Here is a 22,600-nt window from a genome sequence, read left to right on the forward strand (position 1 = left end):
CTGAAATGTGAAATTCTCCCAATCTCCTCCCATCAGCCTTCTTAACAAGGGAGACAAGAGCAGGGGTTCCTGGTTCTGTTTTGTGTAGGGTTCTAGTCTCTTTATAACCCACCACTAACGCTGACATCACATTTTGAAAATCCAAAACTATGTAAATTCAGGTTGCATAACTGTGAGGCTGCTTCCTGTCAGATGGACTTGGTATTCTAAAGCAATTAGAGGAGATAACAGGGGACAACAAATGAGAAAAACCATTATTCAGTAATGTGGCTTTTCACAGCCATTTGGAGTTGGCACAGAGGGATTTGGAGGGAGAGGGCAATGGGAGGAGGAAGGGGACTATGATGGTGGATCCAGAAGTTTTCTCCCTGCCTGGAAATAAGACATCTTTATAATTAGTAATAGTTCCCTGTGTGATCGTTAATATTCCTCAAAACACTGGACAAAATTAAACATGTAAAATCTACTCTGAAAAGTCCAAATACATGATACATTTTTCCCTCAAGTTTCTGGATCAGAAATTTAAATTTCGTCAATCCTTCTTGCAGATTTCACAGCCCTACTGGTGGACGTCATTGGAAATTCTACCAGCTACCTCACAGAGATTTTTAAGTCAGCTTCCATCCTCTCAGGTGTGTTCATCTTGAAAATGCATGGGAAATTGGAGATTTTACAAATTTGCAAAATCTAATCAAAATCAAAATATTTGCAAAATGTAATCAAAATATAATCAAAACGAATTTGCATCTGCCATGGGTATATAATCAAAGCTAGTGGACCCCCCCCACCGCCAAGCCTTGCCACAGGTGAGCTGCCAGGAACCTCTGTGTAAGTATTTTTTAGACAATCAGTGCTGTCCAGTTTCAACCACTAGTATTTGAAGGCACCATCTTCCAATCAGAGCTATTCCTGGTATCTAAAAAGTTGGAGGAAGAATCCAGGGCTCAGAATTAGGGGAATCTAGGCAGAATCAAGAAAACAGCTTCTTCTAGATAGCTATACTCCCATTTTAAAGATGAGAAACTGAGATTGGGAGAGGTTGCCTATTTTGCTCAAGGTCAGTTCAGAATTTACTATCAGATCTATATGCAGCCCAAGCCCATGTCAGACATACTGTTGAGAAAGATCTGCCTCATTCACAAGGTGGCTTCATATAACCCCCAAGCAAGTTGCGTTCCCCCAGTGACCCACTTTGCAAAGCACAGATCTAGTCAATTGCCCACACATGGCCTCATCAGAAGGCCAGTGTGTGGCACCATGGAACAACTACTGTATTAGAAACAGGGAAGGGAGAAAGAGAAATAGTAGTAGATATCATCAGCTGCCAGGGACTCTTCCAGGGGCTGTCCATGTATTCCCTCATTGGATCCTCACTATAACCTTGTGGAGTAATTACATTTTTATCCCCATGTTACAGGTAAGGAAACCATGGTACAGAAAGGTCAAGTAACTTGCCCAAGGTTATTCTGCAGAAATGGCATTCTAACCCAGGTGATCTGATTCTAAAGTCCATGCTCTTGCTCACTATGCTAATATATATAATGATAGGACCACATTCATAGTGATAATTATTATTATTATGACTATTTACTGAGTTCTTCTATCTTCCAGGCACCACACACATTAGCTCATTGGGTCATCATAACCATCCTTTGAAGGACATGCAAGCAAATGTCCACATTGCTTTTGGCAGCATATTTTTTAAAAAAATTTTTTTGGTGGGGGGGAGAGAGAGAGCATGGTGCAAGCAGGGGGGGAAGGACAGAGGGAGAGGGAGAGAGAATCTCAAGTAGGCTCCATGCTCAGCATAGAGCTGGATGTGGAGCTCAATCTCATGACCCTGAGATCATGACCTGAGCCAAAATCAAGAGTCGGAGGCTTAACCCAGCTTTGGGCAGCATCTTAAGGGACAAGTACACTTAGAAATTCATTCATTTTCAGACTTCTGCAGGTCTAACAGGGCATCTATACCATACATGATAAAACATAACCAGCAGCATCCAGGGCAGCATACCGTAATCAAACACACTCACATTCATTTAGCAACATGGCCCTTTACACTAAACAAAACAGATAAAGACTGTCAATAGTCTCATATCTCTCAAGTCAGGTTGCCACCAAATAAGTTTTGGTACAAAACTCACACAAAACCTTCCATCTTACAGTGATTTCGGGATTTGGAAATCTCAAATGAGGAACTGTGGAATTCGAATGTTCGCCATTTTAAAGATAGGTAAACTGGGTGGCTCAGTTGGTTAAGCGACTGCCTTCGGCTCGGGTCATGATCCTGGAGTCCCGGGATCGAGTCCCGCATCGGGCTCCCTGCTCAGCGGAGAGTCTGCTTCTCCCTCTGACCCTCCCCCCTCTCATGTGCTTGCTCTCTCTCATTCTCTCTCAAATAAATAAATAAAATCTTAAAAAAAAAAAGATAGGTAAACTGAGTCCTAGAGACATCAAGCAGTTCACTCAAAGCCACATAGCTAGTAAATGGCAGAGCTGATGTTGTAATACTGGCAGCTGACCCCAGAGGCTGTGCCCTTCGCCATTACATTATACTGTATCCCCTGCCACCCCCCCAAAAAAAAACCCCAGAAAATCAGGGCTGCCTTAAAAGGAAGGAATTAGCCTTATTTTCCTGTAACATCCTGAGCTAGGGATTTCTAGCTTGATTTTCATTTCAACCAAAGACCTACAGCTTCAGACGCCTTGCTAAGTCTTGGGTACTGGTTTGTCTTTCAGTGAGTCAAACGAACGAATCCGACTGCATCTTCATCTGTGTGATGACAGGAAAGTCAGGTGAATCATCAGCCATTCTTTGACAAGCTCTCTGAGCTGAGAATTAAACAGAACCCTCTAGCAGGTGAACCCAAGATTCGATCCTCTTTGTGTGGTTTTTGCAGGAAGGAATCTTTCTGACTTCTGGGAGATGGCGGAGAAATCTCCTGTCATCAACTACACATTCACCAGCAGCATGTCTGGCGTTCTGGGTGAGTGTAAACCCCCCACACTCCTACTATAGTCTCCAACTCAGCTAGCGAACTGAAGACCGAATGCTGCCCTCAGGTGTTTTATTTAGCTACACTGTGCTAAAATCAAAGGATTTCACCACTAGAGAAAATTAATCTCTGGATTCTCTTACAAGTGAAGATCTGGTAACTCAACTGGAGTTGAGTAGGCACTGTCTCCATCCCTCCCACTAGGAGGGACACATTCCTCCTCTTTTCCATAGACCTCTCTGCTCCCTATCGCCTGGCACTTTTTTCTCATATTAACTACTTGGCTTTTGTAGGTAATTGAATTAGTGACCCTGTTGTAGACATTGTCACCCTATAATACCCAGCCCCTACCCAATCACCCTCTACCCCTCTGCACACACTCCTACCCATCTGCTTGCCTTTTCCCTGGCACGGGGGGCATTTTTGGAACCACCTTTGAGCCCACTTTCGCCCCTACGCTTAACTGTCAGTTTTAGCTGAATTAATTTCCAGAATCTGGCTGGTCCCCCAAGATTATCTGCTGCTGCTGTGATTAACTTTAGTTGCAGTCCTTGTCATCTATTTTTGACCTGAGATAGCCTCTGAACCAGTCTTCCTTGACCCAGTTTCATATGTCTTTAAAATATCAATCCATTGCTGTAAGAGCAATAGTCTTAAAATACAGTTGGGTTTTGTCTCCTCACTGCAGGAGCAGAGGGTCAGGAGCCGAGGGTCCAAAGCCTTTAGCCTGGAGTATACATTGCTCTGTCAGCATGCCAAACCTCATCTACTCTCTTTCCTTGAATCTTCTGCTCAAATGACATTGAAGTTCCTGCCTCTTCTTGCAGATGGCATCTCTCTGCATGCCCATGACACTTTGCTCGCCTGGAACTCCTTCCCTACTTTTCCATATTTCAGAGCCCCAGTTTGTCTGTCAGTCACCAGCTCAGCAGCTGCCTCCTCTTTCCTAAAAATCCCCCGATCAAAATATGTCTTCTGTCTTCTACCATTCTATAACACGACACTCGTCCGTCATTTGGACTCAGTGTTACTCCAGGCTGGAACACAGGTGACTTGCCATGTGTCTCCTCACTGAATGGTCTTTGAAGGCAGACACCGAAACTCTTTCAGCCCCACAGTCGTCTTCCCCCTGGTGTCTGCATGGTACCATGTGCATAGTAGGTTCTTCATCAGTGTTTCTTGGAGTAAAATGAAATCTACAGTAAATCTCTAATTCCATTTCAGTGGGCTGCCTTGATTTGCGTTTATTGCAGTTATGTTTGTTTATCTTAGTTATGCTGAGGAAGGACCTCAACTTGCATCGAGTGAGGCTTCTTGATAAGGAGATGAAATGGGCATTTGGTGGATTCCCTTCACCTACTTGATTCTAAGGACAGATCCGAGGATCGAGTCAATTTCAATTCTTTAGAGAGTCCTCCCATGACCTTCCCAGGCCAATCTCAATTGTAGCTCCCATTTGTGCTCCTTTATGAAGTACGAATGCTTGGGAAGAAAGAACATGTTTACAAGTGGACACGTATTTGTAAGGTTGATGTGTTTGATAGCCAGTCACCTGGCTGAGTGACGATTTGATTGGGAGGCACTTAGCCCTATGTCCAGTTGATCTGGAAACAAGCACCAGGCCTGTGGTGCATGTGGGTATTACTGATCCCAGAAGTGAAGCAGGAGAGAAGAGATGAGGCTGCAAGACGACGACTTACTGTTGCACAGGATGTGCCCTGCACAGTGACCTGCCAAAGGGGCAAGTGGGGGCTGGAATCCACCTGCCTGCAGGCTGGCCTTAGTTAACCCAGAAGAAGGGACCCATGGGCTCCTGGGAGCCTGTCATCCTAACATGCAGCCCCCACCACTAAAGGCTGCCCAAAGGGAGTTAGAAAGTCACATGAACACTTGAGCTTCTTCCTCCCTGTCTTCATGGAGCATCCAAGGGCACCGGCTAGATCTCCCTCCAAATTGAACCTTCCTGCTATCTCGGTGGGGACCTGTCTTTCAAGCAGCTTCTGCCCAGCAGCTTCTGATGCCCCCAAATGCCGCCTCTGATCTCTAGTCACACGCACAGGACACATGGAGCAACCCTGTCCCCCTTCTAGGAAAAAGTGCCATCAAAGGGCTGAGGGCTGTGAGGTGGGCGAAGGACTCGGACGGATTCGGGTTCTGTCAGGAAACATGTCGAATGTCTGATACTTTGCGGTCTGACAGCTTTGCATTCTGTTCACAGTGCTTCTCTGCACAGTGTTTCTGGAAATTGATATTTGAGCTTCCTTTGCCATTCCAAAAGAAACGCTCCTCTTTGGTGACATATGGTATTGTTCCAAGTAAGATTTGAATCTCTGCGTTCAGTACATTTGCTGTCCAACAATCTTTCAGTGGCTTGACAATTTAGTGCTCAAAGTGTCAAGCATATAAAAGCTGCCGTTGACCGTCTCCCTGAATGTACAGCTCCCAGGGGCACGGCTGTGACTTCAAAGCTCACACCCACGAGCCAGCAGACACTACAGAGGACAAGCCGCCTGCACGGAGCTCAGAGCACCAGGGCACCTGCTCCTAGAACCTCTCCCTGGACAGACACAACATCCCCTGCAGATGGACAACAGGCTGTGAGCACAGACAGGCTTCTGGAGCTCCACGCCCGGGCCACGGCCATGGCCACGCAGGGCAGCGCCCCCCACACCCTCCCAGCCTTGGGTAAGAGACTTTCTCGCAGGTTCCCCTCCTGTCCTGTTCTTCCCTCCTGTTCCCCCTAGGCTCACATAAATAAGTTAAATCCTTCCTTTATCCCTTCTCCACTGACCCCTTTCTTCTTCAGCATCCCTGAAATAAGAGATCGACATGAGCCAGGGTGAGTTCATTACAGACAAACAAAGGCAGTGAGCATCATTGGCATAAGGCCCTGCCAACGTTTATTTGTATGACTTTTTTATTTTGAAATAGTTTAGGACTCACAAGACATGGCCTAAGACATCAGAGAGCTCACAAGACATCGGAGAGCTCCCTGATTCCCTTCGCCCAGCACCCCCCAGTAAGAATGTCTTACATAAGTGAAGTGCACTGTATGTACCAAGATGTATTTTTATTTCAGCAAAGCATTTAGCAATGTCTCTCCTGAAATGAACACCATGTGGCGGAATGAGGGCCGTATTTTATGGCAGGGTTGGGTGAATTTGTAGTGGGCTGGAAAATGATGCCAAGAGTATGTGAATGACTTGAAACCAGCACGGAAAACCGCCACACGTGGTGGGTCAGCCCGTGAGTTCCTCCTTCCCCACATCTTCGTCACGCTCTTTGGAAATAAGATACAATGGAGACAACGCTTTCATTAAAAGCCAGTACTGTCTCAATGAGTTATGACGAGGGACGAGAGTCAGAGAATCCATTCATTCATTCATTCACTCATCAAGACATGTATTTAATACCAGACTCCAGGCTAGCTGCTAAAGCACAGCTCTCTCAACGTTCCCTTTCGTTCCTGAGTGTGCAGACCAGGGAGGGAGACACGGGCAAGTCAACTGACAGTTACGGTCTAGCCTACAAAGAGCTATGGCCCCGGAGAGCCCAGCAAGGGGCTTCCTGGAGGAGGTGAGAACTGATGGGAGTCAGGCAGACAGGAAAACAAGAATGAGGAAAAGCAATCAACATCACTAACCAGAAAGTCGTTAGTACACTAGCCGGTATCGTGATACTTCCACATAATTAGAAAGTTTACCAGAAGAATATGAAAAAAAAAAAAAAAGATGTGATTGCTAGTGGCAAGAAAAATCATAGAATACTTAGCTATAAGCCTAGAAGGAAAAGTGCTGGGTTTTATATAAGAAAAACTATAAAACTTTAGTGAGGGTAATAAAGGCATATTTAAATCAATAAAGTGATATACCACATTCTGGATGAGAAATTTGAATATTTTAAAGATGGCAATCATTCCCAACTTAACTTATAGATTTAAAATTTTCCAAGGGGGTTAGTTTTAAAAACTTGAGAAAAAATTATTTTCATGCCTACCATGGAAATGAATGAGAGAACCTATAGAATTGTTTAAAAGACCAGTGAGGGAAGATTGGTCTTTGTCACAACGCTGTGATACTGTATTATTGTTGTTAGCATTATGATCATCCCCATTCTAATGATAAAGCTAAAAATGAAGTCACGTGCCCCTAAAGTCACAACATGGGGCGAGGCGGGAGCAGTTTCCACCACCCCCCGCCCACCCGCCCCGGTCTTCTCACCTCAAACCCTGTAACCTTTTCACTGGGTCATGCAATGAGAAACGTGCTCTGAACTTTGAGAGAGCCCGCTATTTGGATGTCCAAGGAATTTGGAGGTTTCTTTCTTAAAATTAGTAGTTAGGAAAATAAAGTTCACTTTGGTCCATTTATTCCAGTTCAAGGTAGAGCTTAGGTCCCTGAGTTACCTGTTTTATGCATGCACATTGCATTTGCCCTCTGATAACTTTTCAGTGTTTTGGTAATTTTATATCAGAATCAAAACGGTCAAGAATATAAGTGGCCTGTTACTGTCCCATGTGCAGCTACCGGGAAGGTAGCCAGGACCCCATGGGTGACAACCAGCAGTCAGGCGTGGACTCCCACACTACCCATGCCCTGGGCACCTGCAGGACCTCCCTGGGAAACACTGGCCTCCACACCATCATCTCCTTCAAAGGCCACCACCACGAGGAGCCTGTCCAGGCCTCCAGCTAGGACAGCGGCCACACACAGCAGCTCCTCCCAGGGCCACCCAACCTCAGGTAAGAGAGGATGCTCGCTCCCACCTCCCCCATTTCTAAACTAAATTTAGCACTGTCTGTCTTTAAAACATTTTCTAAATTTTTGAAATATAATGCACAGAAAAGTAATAAAACCTAAGTTAGCATCATAATTAATAACCATAAAGTGAACTCTCTCTTCCTTTTCTTTACTCCAACCCTTTTCTTCCCACCTTGAATGAATGAATGAAAGAATGAGTGAATGAAAACTCCCTCTTTGCAGGAATCTTCCACACCCGTTCTCTTTTATGTGCCCAATTTAGAAATTTCCGATTTCTTTTTCTTAATATATTTTTTAAAGATTTTATTTACTTTTTAGAGAGAGAGACAGACAGAGAGCATGAGCAGGGGGAGGGCAGAGGGAGAAGCAGGCTCCCCAGTGAGTATGGAGTCTGACGCGGGGCTCCATCCCAGGACCCTGGGATTAGGACCTGAGCCGAAGGCAGATGCTTAACTGAGTCCCCCAGGCACCCTAGAAATTTCCAATTTCTTCTTTTCCCTTTTTCACTGTCCATGAAAGAAGTGACCACTGGGAGCCAATACTGTTTCCTCCAGACTGCCTTTTTGGTGTAGTATTACTATGTATTAATGTTATTACGTTAATTACATATACACGAAGTATATGCAATGTAATGTAGCATTCTTGTTAATTACATACAAAAATGATATGTGCATTAATATGTAATCATGTACTATCAGGAAAGCCTGAGTTATAAAAAGCAAGGAAAAAATTGTCAAACATGATCCCAATTCTGTTTCTATGTATATTTACATGTGTGTAATAAACATACACAGAAAATAGAAAGTAAGACTGAAAAGAGGTTCACAACGTATTAACCTTGACTACATCTGGGAAGTAGATATGATTTTATTTTTCTTCACTCCACTGTCATGAATTTTCCATATTTTCTACGCATATAATCAAACAAAAAAGATTTATTGCATTTGTTTTTAAAATCACTTCCTCCGTACCTGCAGCTGGAGGCCCTTCTTCCAAGCTCACCAGAGTCGGTAGATCATAAGACTGCTTATTGTCCATTAACTTGACCTTCCTCCCTCTGGGCCATGCTCTTCTCAAGGGCCTGAGTCTTTAGTCTCCTGTTCCAGGAAACATAGCAGGCTTTCAGGAAACGTTTGCTGAACCACCTAAATTTCTTAAGAAATAGAGGGTATAAATGCAAAGTCTTAACTTTAGGCTCAAAATCAATTCACCAATAGATCTGGGAATGCAATTTTGACAGCTGTAATCAGGGAACGACCTCACATGATTGCATAGGAGAAATAAGAGCTAACACATTTGGGTTTGGCTAACAGGACCTCAGCAGACAACACAGCCCTGAGGCTATGCGCTGTGGTCTTTCTTCCAGACACAGCAGGGTTGAAATCCTGACTCACCAATGCTGTCTGTCCTTAGGCAGTTCTCATTCTCTCTCTTTTTTTTTTTTTTTACTTTTTCAAAACCCAGTTTTTTATTTATTTTGTTTTGTTTTGTTTTGTTTTCTATTATATGTTAATCACCATACATTACATCATTAGTTTTTGATGTAGTGTTCCATGGTTCATTGTTTGCGTATAACACCCAGTGCTCCATGCAGAATGTGCCCTCCTCAATACCCACCACCAGGCTAACCCAGCCTCCCACCCCCCTCCCCTCTAGAACCCTCAGTTTGTTTCTCAGAGTCCATAGTTTCTCATGGTTCGTCTCCCCCTCCGATTTCCCCCCCTTCATTCTTCCCCTCCTGCTATCTTCTTTTTTTTTTTTTTTTTTAACATATAATGTATAATTTGTTTCAGAGGTACAGGTCTGTGATTCAACAGTCTTACACAATTCACAGCGCTCACCATAGCACATACCCTCCCCAGTGTCTATCACCAGGCCACCCCATCCTTCCCACTCCTACCCCCACTTAGCAACCCTCAGTTTGTTTCCTGAGATTAAGAATTCCTCATATCAGTGAGGTCATATGATACATGTCTTTCTCTGATTGACTTATTTCGCTCAGCATAACACCCTCCAGTTCCATCCACGTCATTGCAAATGGCAAGATTTCATTCCTTTTGATGGCTGCATAATATTCCATTGAATATATATACCACATCTTCTTTATCCATTCATCTGTCGATGGACATCTTGGCTCTTTCCACAGTTTGGCTATTGTGGACATTGCTGCTATAAACATCAGTGTGCACGTATCCCTTTGGATCCCTACATTTGTATCTTTGGGGTAAATACCCAGTAGTGCAATTGCTGGTTCATATGGTAGCTCTATTTTCAACTTTCTGAGGAACCTCCATACTGTTTTCCAGGCAGTTCTCTTGATCTCTCTGAGTCCTGGCTTTTTCATCTTCAAAAATAGGGCAGGGGATACCTACTCTCAGAGTGGCTGTGAGGATTGAATCAGGTGGCTTCGATAAGGTGTTCAGCTCAGCACCTAGCACCTGGGAAACACTCAGCCCATGGCAACGCCTACCAACCCGTCCCACTGCGCCCACAGTGCAGCATGCTGGCCAGCTCCCAGAGACGCGCTTCGCAAGGGCAGGGCAAACAGGACACTACCCGAGGCGAGCATGTGTCTGCTTTCGCCCTAGGTCCCTTTCCGCTCTAAGCATCTGTCATTATGCAGTCATTTAGTTAAACTGTAAATAGCAACCACAGACAAGTAAACTCTGTGTTTCGGTTGTGGTTAAAGCTGCTCAGTTTCTAGAACGACATAGAAACACACCCAGGTAGCAAGCATCAGCTGACACCTTCTGTGTACAGGAGGCTTAAGTCCTGTGCCCGAAGAGGAATCCCAAAAAGATGTCGATCCCCTCCCCGCCCCGAAGAAAACGGCAAGATTGCCCTGCAGAGGGATCCTGACCACAGTCGTCTTACATGAGTGATGCTGTCCAGCTCGGGTGTGAACGCAGTGGTCGCTTGGAGCAGAAGCGGGGTCTAATGTGACGCTGCCACACACGTGGCCCTAGCAGGGGAGCATAAGTAACAAGCAGCCGGCTTCCTCCTCCACCTCACCCCTCCACGTCATCCCCAAGAGTCCAGCCATCCAGCCATAGCAAACACCTACCTTGCACTTGTCTGGGGCTTTGCTTATGCTCCTTGCTCTGCCTGGAAGGCCCGTTCTCCTCGCTAACCGCTGTGTTTCTTGTGTCTCAGAGAAGATGTCATCTGTCCCCAGCCTCCATCCTTTGCTCACGTGCAGGTCAGCCTCACCTCTTTTCTCCCACTTCACCACACAAGTGAAACGACCTGTCACATCTCCCTCTCCCTCACCCCCTATAAGGAGGCTGCTTTGCTGGTTTTGCCAGGGACCAGGAGCCTGACAGCAAAGGATCATGTCCTGAAGGGGTCCTTAAACCAGGACTTTATGAACGTGATCAAAAGAATTGCTGAGATGAGCCCATGTTCTATCATGAAGATGACAATTTATAAGGGTGAGAATGGAGTGAGTGTGTGCACTGACTCAGATGAGTGAAAAGCATCGTTTTCTTCACCCAGGAGCAGCCATGCTCTCACCCTGCCCACGACACGCCAAGCCTCTCCCATGCATTTCATCATTTCATGCTAGTGTTAGCTGGCTTCCAGCTGCATCTGACACAATGCATCACAGCTACCCCTGGGACTTGCCCATTTCCTACACTACCCTGGATGAGCCTCCACTGCAGGTTCTATCTCTTACTCAGTTCTGCATCCTCATCTCCCTGCCGGGTACCTGGCTTAATAACCACCAATGGTTGACTAGGGCAGGACTGGTGGCGTGGGGCTTCTTCTCCCCATCGGGCACCCCAAGAAAAACCCAGGCTCACCCCTCCCTCACTTGATCCCAGGAACTTCCACCCATGGCACACAGACCCCGAGTCCAACCAAGGCACCGGCCCCGAAATATCCACAGACAGGTAAGACCATGCAGCTGGGAAGAGAAACCTGATACCACATTGATTTGGGGTTGGGGCTCGGTGGGGGACAGGGGTACCAGTAGGCTGACTAAGCTGGGCATTGTACTTCATTGGTTCAAGCAGGAAAAGAGGTAGGAGAACTAGTTTACAAGGCTTGCTGGGTTGTTAAATTTGCATAAAGCTCTCCCTCTTTCTTGGCTACAATTCCCTATAGATTTTTAGAACGCTTTATCCTTAAGATGCTCTTATTCCTTAGTCATGTGTATCACCCAAGACCCGTTCGTGCTGATTGTTGCATGGCCATTCTTGCCCCTTGCAGGTGACCTTCCTGCGGCATGGCCATTTACCCCTGCAGAAGAGCCAGCCCTGGTCCCAGGACCCCACCAAGTCTCAAGTACGTACCGGCAGCCTGCTAATCTGTTGCTCCTGTTTGTTTGGAATGAGGTTGTGTCATTCAATAAAAAGAGTTTTGTTTGATAAATACAGATTCAGACTGCTGGGATTAAATCCTAGCTCTACCATTTACCGGGGAGGGGGTCTCCGGCACTTGGCTTTGGGAATTCAGCTTCCTCGACCGGGAAGCAAGAATAATAACAATTATTGTGGGCACTAAAACTGTCTTTATTCCCCACGGCCTTGTATTGAGTAAGATAACGTGTGTGGAAGTGATTTGGAACTACAGAGCTCCACATAACAATTCAATCAACTTTTATCGAGTGAACACCTATTGAGCAAGGCACTGTGAGCTTTGCAAACAGAGGCTGTTTCTTTTCATGAGCCTGATGTCAGCAAAGGCAGCAGAAGGAGGAACGGATGACTCCAAAATTCAACCCCCATTCGCTGGGTGCAGTTTACTTTTGTTGCATTTTATTTATTATTTTTAAAGATTATTTATTTATCTGAAAGAGAAAGAGAGCACACATGCGCATGAGCCGGGGAGAGGGGTGGAGGGAGAGGGAGAAGCAGACTCCCCGCCAAGCAGGAAGCCCATTGCAGGGCTTGATCCCAGGACCCCGGGATCACGACCTGAGCCGGAGGCAGACGCTTAACCGACTGAGCCACCCAGGCGCCCCTACTTCTGTTGCATTTTAAAGGACACCCTGCCTTCCCCACCACTGACACTTAATTTCTATGGAATTCTAGAGGAAACCATGTCCTGGGTTTATGGCTGGGTTTTCGACACTCCTCACAGAGGCTCAGCGCTTCAGTTTCTGGAGTTCATGCTACATTTTTCTTCTTTTCTGTTCCAGAAGACAGAAATTGATACAAAATGAGTCCTTCAAAGCTGGTTGAATCCTCAGGCCCCTCCCACTCCTGGATGCCTTTCTATGCTCATTTCCTGAATGTTCCTGGACTATCCAGGCATATGTCAGCGGGGCATAATTAAATTCCTGGAGACTACACAGTCTCTTTTTTCATACACTGAAGATCTGCCTCAGCCCCACTCCCAACCTGCAGTGAATGGGCCTTTCAGACACAAAGCCATGATTATACTGCTGAAAGAAATTATAGCCATTTTTCCCCCAGAGGTTCTAAAGAAACACTGGTGGTACACATGAGGGCAGTTGTCAGACTGAGTTTTAGAAAACAAGTTGACTGTATAACTATCTGTATCGTATCTATATCTACTTATATAGCTCTATCTATTATCTATTTATCTCTCTCTCTCTCTTCAGTCCATCCATCCATCCATCCGATGAGAAATATAAGTGTAAAATAAAGGGGTTTTGAGGACTTCTGGCAAATGATTCTTCCCATTCACAAAAAAAAAAAAAAAAAAATCATGCCACAAAGTCCTTTGAGACTGATTCACTCACCCACTCAGTGAATATTTATTGAGCTCCTACTGTTTCCCAGGCACTGTGCTAAGCCTATTTTTACTCTTTCTTTGCAATAATTCTGTAAGGTAATGTAATGTTATCTTCATTAAGCCATTTCAGTGAGCACTACATTTAAAAAGTAACTAAATTTTGAACCTACATTTGTCTAATTCCAAAGCCTGTGCTCATTCCACCCTTCATGTTATCTCTCCCAAGATTCTCCATTTGTACAAAATAATTGCAATTTGAGGAAGAAATTGGTAAGGTTCTTAAGAGAAAAAGAGGTGAGGGCTCCTGGGTGGCTCAGTCGTTAAGCGTCTGCCTTCGGCTCAGGTCATGGTCCCAGGGTCCTGGGATCAAGTCCCGCATTGGGCTCCCTGCTCAGCAGGAAGCCTGCTTCTCCCTCTCCCACTCCCCCTGCTTGTGTTCCCTCTCTCGCTGTCTCTCTCTGTCAAATAAATAAATAAAATCTTTAAAAAAAAAAAAAAAAGAGAAAAAGAGGTGAATGCTATGTGCAGCCAGAGAGGAAGAGATTAGCTCCATCTGGAGGGATTGTTCAAGAGGTTTTCATCAATTAAGAAAGTGGCATCTGAACAGGGTTGTCTCTAAATATGCATCTCAGGCAGAGGCACAGCTTATGCAAAGGCACTGAGGCAGGAAAGGATGGATGTTTCCCAGGGCCTAAGAAACTCCTTGTGGCAGGAATTCTGGTGCTACAGGAAAGACTGATGAGGAACAAGGGGGCATAGGCTGGCAAGGTGGGGTGGGGGGTGGATCCCCAGGGCCATGGAAGGAGGTGTGGACCTTTTCTAAGACAAGTGGGAGTGACATGGCCAGATTTGTGGTGCAGAAAACTTTCTCTGGCTGCAGAGTGGAGACCAAAGAGGGGAAGATAGGAGTAGGAATACTGGCAAGGAGACTGTTGTACTAACCAGAGCCAGAGATGATGGGGGCTAGAACTAGGAGTTAGCTGTGTGAGACTTGACTCAATAGGGACACTTGAGTGGTGTTCAGGAATCAAGAAATGTGATGGTGGTGGAGTGATCACCAGGAGGTAACCAAACATCCTGCCCAAGTTTGAACAACTGAGCAACAAAGTGCCATTTCCTGAGATGGAGAAGCATGGGAGAGGTTGGGAAGGGGAAGGGGGCATGGAAATCAAGCCTCAGGAATGGTAAGGATGTTCCAGTATAAAACATGCTAGTATGAGCTGCAGACTCAGGTCTTGCCAGAGTCACTGCCTACTGTATAACTGATCAAACTACAGAATCACTCAGACCCCCAGTATCCTCTTCTATAAAATAGATATCTACATTACATGATTTTATGAGAATTAAATGAAGTCATGTATGTAAAAAACTTAGAAAAGTACCTGATAAGTAGCAGGTGTGTAATAAATGTTAAAGTAAAAAGTCATAGCATATTTACAAAAACTGACAAATATTCCAGAGGGTTTACTATTCAAAATACATTTCCTTCCTACATTGTTTTTTACTAAACCTTTCTCTAACATTATGAACCCTCTCTTCACTTTAATAAATTTATAACTGATAGATGAATGGACAAAGAAGATGTAGTATATATATACAATGAAATATTACTCAGTCATCGAAAAGAATGAGGTCTTGCCATTTGCAACGATGTGGACAGAGCTAGAGAGTATAATGCTGAGCAAAATAAGTCAGTCCGAAAAAGACAAATACCATATGATTTCACTCATATGTGGAATTTAAGAAACAAAACAAACAAAGGGGGAAAAAAAGAGACAAACCAAAAAACATACTCCTAACTATAGAGAATAAGCTGTTGGTTGCCAGAAGGGAGGTGGGTGGGGGCACGGATGAAACAGGTGATGGAGATGAAGAGTGTACTTGTGTTGATGAGTACTGGGTGATGTACAGAAGTGCTGAATCCCTACATGGTACACCTGAAACTAATGTCACACTGTACGTTAACTACACTGGAATTAAAAATTTTAAAAATAATAATAACAAATATAAAAATAAATAAGTAAATCTAAAACTGCTAAATTATAATTTTCAAAAAGGTAAGAACATGACTCATAAAAATATGGAATGAACACATGCCAGAGATTCTATTCAACCATTAATTAATGAATTAGTTAAGATCGGCTCAATGGAGAGTTTGAGGAACAGGGATTTTTATAGTTAGTCCTAGGAATTTGGAAATGGATTTACTAACTGATATCCTACAGCAAAAAAATTCTTTTTTTTTTCCCACTAGACAAAAACCAATTGCACCTTTACCAGACAAAATTCATTTACATTGCTTACGGACAAGAATTACTTGCATTGCTCTCAGACAAGAGTCATTTACACTGCTATCAGTTAACCTCTTCAGAGTTGCAAAATCACCTACTCAATCAATCAATCAAAGATACACACTGTTATATAACCAGAAAATCCCCCAAGTGTTGGCTAGACAATACCCAGAACTTATTTCCAGGTTTTAGATCATTTTTATTGGTAGTAACTAGTGATTCTTTGTTGGAAGATCATTATCAACATCCTAATATAATCTTCAAATCACTAGAAGTTGCGCTCTGTAAGAGGAAGCCTCTTTTCCTTTTTTTTTAAAGATTTATTTATTTGAGAGAGAGAGAGAGAGAACAGGGGGAGCGGTAGAGGGAGAAATCCCAAGCAGATTCCCCACTGAACGGGGGTGGGGGCTCAATCTGAGGACCCCGAGATCATGACCTAAGCTGAAATCAAGAGTCCGCCGCTTAACTGACTGAGCTGCCCAGGCGCTCTGCCTCTTTTCCTCGTGTCTATGAGTTGTTGTATCTCTTGTGTCCGTGAGTGCCCAGCATGTAGTGAATGCTCAATACATTTTGTTGAGGTGGGGCAGAGGGAGGCAGAGGGAGAGGGAGAGAGAGAATCCCAAGGAGGCTCCACACTGAGCAGGGCTTGATCCCAGACCCTGAGATCATGACCTGAATGAAATCAAGTCAAACGTTCAACCAATGGAGCCACCCAGGTGTCCTGTTCAATACATTTTTAAATAAATCAGTAATAATAGCTATTATTTATTATTTATTCCATAGCAGGAACTTTGCTTTGTATACATTGTCTCCTTTAATCCACCCAGTGATCGTCAGGCAACACACACCCATCCACTTATACAGTCTGCATGCATGTACATACATATGTCTGCATACCCATGCAAAATGCACATATCCATGCATGCACACACTCAGACATATGCATGCACACATATGTCCACACGCACACGCATGCACACACACACGCACACACACACACCCTCCATACCATCCAATTATTCTCCATTTCCCTATCAGCAAACCATCCCTTTGCATGATGATGAGTCCCCACATACTCTACCTCTTCCCCTGGAAATGCCTCCACCTGATCCACTTCTGTTTAATGTTTTAGATCCTTTTTTAATATTTGCTCTTGGTGAAACCATCTCTGATTTCCTCTGGGAACTGGACCCCACCTTTCTCCACCTGTCTCTCAGACTCTCACAGCAGCTTTCTTGGGCACTGATGAAACAACGCTGTCTACCTGTCAGTCTCAGAGCCACCTGAGATCAGGGGCAAGACTCTATTCACCAAGCACAGTACCTAACAGAGGGAAGATGCTTGCTAAATCCTTATTGATGTCAGTGGTCTGGGATTGCATCTTCCAGGGTGTCCTCAGCTGATCCTCGAAGAGGGGGCCATCACCACCGCTCCCCTCACCCTGGCCATCCAGAAGATCAACCCTTGCCTGATGGAGCTGTGCCGCTTTTTCCAGCAATGCCTCTGCATGAGCCGGAAGAGAGAGGCCAGGACGGAGGCCATGAGGTAACCGGAACCAGGTGTCCCTTCCCACAGTCTGTATTTCGGGGCTGCCTCAAGGAAGAGACTCTCCGGTGGGTCTTCTACTAGACCATAACCTCCTTGAGAGCCAGGATAGAAACTCATTCATCTCTGGGTCCCCAGAACCCAGTGCAGGGCCTGACACAGCAAGTGCGGCTGAGTCTAGTGGAGGTGAGCTGAGTTGGTGTGAACTGAGCCGAGCTGAGTCATACCTGTGGAGTGATCACACAGGACTTCCGGTGGTCCTGGAGCCCTCTTAGCCTCCGCCTGGTGAGATTTGCCAGAAGAGAATAATCAGAGGACATGTCTATCTAAATTCCAGCTTTTTCTAAATCCCTAGCAGTCATCTGCTGGCCAAATGAGAAGATTGTAAAACGAAATTTAGAAGGCAGACCCCACTTCATATTAGAAGTTCTAGGCTTGGACGTTTTCCTGCCCTCGAGCATAGACATTCTACCCTTTCTTCTGGGGTTTAGTCTTGGCTATAAACCCAGAACCAAACAAACATAGATGACCACTTCTGCTCCAGTGGTCTGGGGCCACTCTCCCAGATCTTTAATGTTCCTTTCCAAGTCCTCTCATGACCCTTCAGCTTCTTAAACCTCCAACATCCACTCTCTCTGAGTCCCCAGTCCAGGTTTGCAGCCTCTTTCCATTACATCCTTATCTTGTATCCCTCAATCAATGTGAATGTTTCCTCCACCCAGAGAGGGAAATGAGCAAGATCCATAGACCCGAGGTGTGAGCAAGAGATGTGGATGCATTTCCCCATCACCAAATCTCATCCTAAAGAAGAGAAAACTTTTGCAACTATGTTTTCTTACAGGATCAGCCCACTATCAGACCTTCCCCCAGCAGCTCTTCAAATCAACAATGAGTTGAGTCCTAGCCACTTGTTATGCACTTTGCTGAACCACAGGAATTAAGAGGTGAATCAGGCATAGACCCAGAAACTGAGGATTTCAAAGTTGGGTGGAAGAAATGGTCATAAACCCAAATTAAAATATGACTAGTAAGGGACAGAACCAAGTCGTACCCAGAGGCAGGACCTATTCCTAGCATCCCTTTGGAGAAAAATCACATTTAAAAAGTCTATACTGCAAATACCGCAGAGAAGAGTTTTAAGTTAAAATTTAGAGAAATGAAGCATCTAGGAACCTGAGCTTATCCCTTCCTTTTCCCTGTATGTTCACTTAATAGTGCACTGTTCTATGATCTCATACTAAACATTGAGTACAGGCTAAGAATAACAGAGTGGGAGACTGGCTTTACTCAGTGTGTGTGTTGAATAACACAGCCCCTGTGATCAAAAAATCATTCTTGAGTGGGGAAGCTGGCCACGTAAAGAGAAATTACAAAACAGTATGACGAGCATTGTAGCAGATCCCAATATGCACCGTGGGCCCCAGGGCAACTAATAGGGCTTGATGGAGGAATAGAAGCTTCCTGGGCAGGAAATGGGAGAGGCCACTCCAGGCAAAACGAATAGCAAGTGCAAACATGGACAGCGAGAGGCAGCCCGGAACATCATAGACCCACTGAGATAGGCAATGTGGCTGCAGAAAAGGCAGAGGTCCCTTTTCAGGAAGGCCTTGCTCCTTCAAGCATCTGGCGAGCGCTTGCAAACAGGTCTGGACTTTTCCCCTAGAGCCCCAGCAGCTCCTCCCAGCTGTGCATTTCCTCCTTCATTCAGAACAGATTGAACCCATTCCCCAGGGTCGTTTGATATCCTGTCTGTTTTGGAAATTTCTAAGCAGTTGGTTTGTGGTTGTTAGAAGAACATCTTGCCAAGCTTGCACACTTAAGGCTAGCTGAGGGGAGATTAGGGATTAGGTCACAGAACTGGGCTCTCAAAGCTAGTAGGTAGCCTAGTGTACTGTATGGGGGATAGGGTGAAACCAAGCCGACTGGGTTTAACTTTAGGCTCTGGACTTACAAGCTCTGTAGGCTAGTCGTGTAACGTCTCTGAGCCTCAGTTTGTTCTTCTGCAAAATGGGTATAGCCCTATTAGAATGGCAGTGCGTTCTGGCGTGAAGTGGATTACCTGGGGAAATAGCTACACTCTCTCCTGAGAGCAGTGAGTCCTCAGGCAAATCAGTCCATCTCTGTGCCCTGGTTTCCTTAAAGTCACAGCATCCTGGAAATGGAGGGTGACGGAGCCTGGGGAATCTTTACAGCCAGCTTTACTCAAGCAGTTAGTTGCTCCCTGGGGTGTGCTAGAATCACAGAGTGGTGGAGATGGGAGAGAAATGGGAAGATGTTTAGCCGGACCTCCTCATGTATCCGGCGAGGGAGGGACAGGGCGGTGAATCCCTGGAGTCCACAGGGAGCCCGTGGTACAGCCTGCACAGAAAGCTCTTCTTCCTAATAATGTGCTCGGTGCTCTCTCACTAAAGCCCTTCGAAGCCATCCCCGCAGCCCCAGCCAAGAGCAGGATATTATTTTGCAAGCATTTTCTGTCTTGTTAACTGTAAGAGCCCCGCGTTCTTAGCCTACCTCACGTGAAAAACAAATAATCGGACATCATCATTTGCCGAGCACCTGTTACAAGCCTGGCCCTGTTTGGGAACTTGGCGCATGTTAGCTCCCTTAGTCCTGGTGATAACCTGTGAGGGTAGATTCTAGCATTGCCTTTCAACTGCCTATGAAAAATCTAAGGCCCAGAGAAGTGAGCGCTCAGCCTGAAGTCACACATCCTAGTGAGGAATGAGGCCAGGACTAAAAATATATCTTTCTCACTCCAAAGTCTAAGCCTCTCCCCGCTCAGCCTCATCCTCTGCCTCTCCTCCTACACCCTGTAAAGTTGGAGAGGGGGTCCTTGCTGTGAGTAGTTGGCCGTGATGACTTTTTCAATGATGGTTGTCTTCCATTAGCCACAAGGCATGATGATTGCTTTCCACTCTAATTGGAATCTTTAGGTACTGTCTTGAATACTATTCCTGGTTTCTGAAGAATGCAACATACCTCTGTCAGAGGGTGAAAAGGGTGCCCCACTCCCACAGTAAGTATACACTTGACCATGTTGTAACTTGACAATAAATGCCTTCTATGAAAGGTTTCTAGAACTCACTGATTGTCCTGCCGTCATTGGGGGCCAGTAAGAGTAGGTGCAGCTCATGTAGTCCTCGTTAATTCTAGACAAAAAGAGTGGAGGGTATTTCTGATCACTCTTCACCTAACAGTTCAATGTTTGCAGTTGGGTATAGGAAAAAAGAAAAAAAAAAAAGAAAAGCAGGAGTCAGCCCAACCAAGCCCTTTTGATCTTGGGCAAGTTTCTTATCCACCTGGACTCCCACATAAGCTAAAAATACAAATGAACAAAGAAAAATCAAAGAGAAACACTTAAATTCCTGACCAAAGCAAAATGAGTACAAATAATCCAACAAAAAGCTTGTTCTTGTTTTTGTTTTTGTTTTTTTTTAAGGCTTTATTTTTAAGTCATCTCTATACCCAACGTGAGGCTCAAACTCACAACCCGAGTCATATGCTCGACCGACTGAGCCAGCCAGGTGCCCCCGAATAATGCAAGATAAAGAAGGCATCATGAGGTGCTAGCAGTAGGGAATATGGTACCCTCTTCTGGTCCTGATGGCATCAAAGCCTCATTTACTAGCAGAGAGGCCAGACGTGAACTTTGTTTTCTCTCCCACTCCTGCAGACTAAAGTGGCCGATCTGGCCTAGCTAGTCCCCAAGCTAATGCTCTGGCCATCTACCTGGACTATCCAGTCAAAGGACTCTGACCTTCTAAAAATCATGGAGCTACATGGAACTTACATTACTTTCATTCTGCAGCACAAAGCCCAAGCATTTGGAGGTGGAGGCGTGGGGGGCTCAGCAGTCAAAGACAGAAATCCCTTTGCCTGGCATGGGCAGAGGGAGCAGGGAATTTTACAAGCTACTTATGCTTAACTAGCTCTTCTTTTGTCCTTGGCACATTAAAATCTCCACGCAGACAACATATTACATCTCCTGAACAACATATTCATGAGGTTAGATTAGCTTTCTGCAAACTGGGGCGATCAGGTAGATAGAATTGGGTATCGGGAAACCATCACTGGGCAGTGAGTACAGAGCTGAAGGCTGTTCTCCTCTTGACTGGGTTGCTAACCAGGGGGTTCTTGCCCACATCCTTCCTCCTCTCTGACATGGACTCCTGAGTCCCCTGTCCACTGCCCTGCCCTACCCTTGCCCTCCGGAGGAGCCTGGGCCATCGCTGATGCTGCCTGAGTTTATTCCCTGTAGCATTTCCTTCTTTCTCACTACCTTGAATTCCTTCTTCTTTTTTCCTTCCAGCCTTAAAACAAAAATGCCTCGAGAATATCTGCCAGTCAGTGTGAGGCCTTGAGAAAGCGATGGGATCTAAGGATACATTAGACGACATCTCTTCACCCTGGCCCCTGGCCCCAGTGGTCTGTCCTTGCAGATTTCACCAGGCACCAGCCAGATCATCAATCAACCTAAGAGGTTCTTTTTGGAAGTCACATTTCTTTCTTTCCTGTGAATCCTGGAAAGGTGGAAGACCAAGTGTTAGAGGCTGCATCGAAACCTAAATTCGTGTTCAAGGAACCCCCATGATGCTTGCAGCAATCCTGAGACTGGAGAGATGGGCTGAGGGGTGTCATACTAGCAGGAACAAACTAGTGCAGGCTCCGAGACTCTGACACAGTACCCAAAGTGACTTAAACTTGGTATTTTAGGAAGACAGCAAGATAAATAAGGAAAAGTGAAACCATACTGTGGAGAGATTCACATATGATTTCTCTATACCATTAACTCACACTCAGTTATGTACAACTAATCAGACTTGTGGATTATAGGATCCAGATAATCTCCCAAGCCCCCTAAGTAGGAGGTGATGGGAACCTTCCCTCAGAAGAAACATAGAGAGTTTGTGGGTTTTTTGTTGTTGATGTCTTGTCTTGATTCCTCCTCTGTGGGTCCCACTGTATTTGGGGGTCTCCAAGAGCATTCTCGGGTTCAGTGATTCGCTAATCGGACTCATGGAGCTCTGAACAGCTGTTATACTCACATTTACTGCTTATTACAGCAAAAGGACAGAGATTAAGGTCAGCAAGGATAAAAGGGGCAGAGGGCAGGGCACCACCTCTGTCTGTCCTCTACAGTGAAGCTGCAGGGGCAGCACTGAATTCTTCCAGCAATGTCACGTGACAACACATATGGAGTATCGGCAACCAGGAAGGCTCGTCTGAGCCATGGAGGCCAGGGTTTTGACTGGGGACCAGCATGTAGGCGTGAAGTGCCCACATAGCTGATCTCAGTTACTCAGTC

At 45.2% G+C, this 22,600-nt stretch overlaps 1 protein-coding gene across 1 annotated transcript in view; it reads left to right on the plus strand.

Moving 5' to 3' along the window:
- Positions 1-21,648, plus strand: part of HHLA1 (HHLA1 neighbor of OC90) — a 33,378-nt gene extending 11,730 nt beyond the window's left edge. The window contains exons 7-15 of the mRNA XM_045895574.1: positions 549-632; positions 2,740-2,796; positions 2,901-2,993; positions 5,436-5,681; positions 11,581-11,649; positions 11,969-12,043; positions 17,139-17,295; positions 20,229-20,311; positions 21,605-21,648. Of these exons, the coding sequence (XP_045751530.1) occupies positions 549-632; positions 2,740-2,796; positions 2,901-2,993; positions 5,436-5,681; positions 11,581-11,649; positions 11,969-12,043; positions 17,139-17,295; positions 20,229-20,311; positions 21,605-21,648 (908 nt within the window). The remainder of the gene's footprint in view (positions 1-548; positions 633-2,739; positions 2,797-2,900; positions 2,994-5,435; positions 5,682-11,580; positions 11,650-11,968; positions 12,044-17,138; positions 17,296-20,228; positions 20,312-21,604) is intronic.
- Positions 21,649-22,600: the final 952 nt, after the last annotated feature.

The sequence above is a fragment of the Mirounga angustirostris genome, unplaced genomic scaffold (genome assembly GCF_029215605.1).
Source record: "Mirounga angustirostris isolate CCGP_5_RB_7025 unplaced genomic scaffold, mMirAng1.0.hap1 SCAF_4, whole genome shotgun sequence".
In the NCBI taxonomy this organism is placed as follows: Eukaryota; Metazoa; Chordata; class Mammalia; order Carnivora; family Phocidae; genus Mirounga; species Mirounga angustirostris.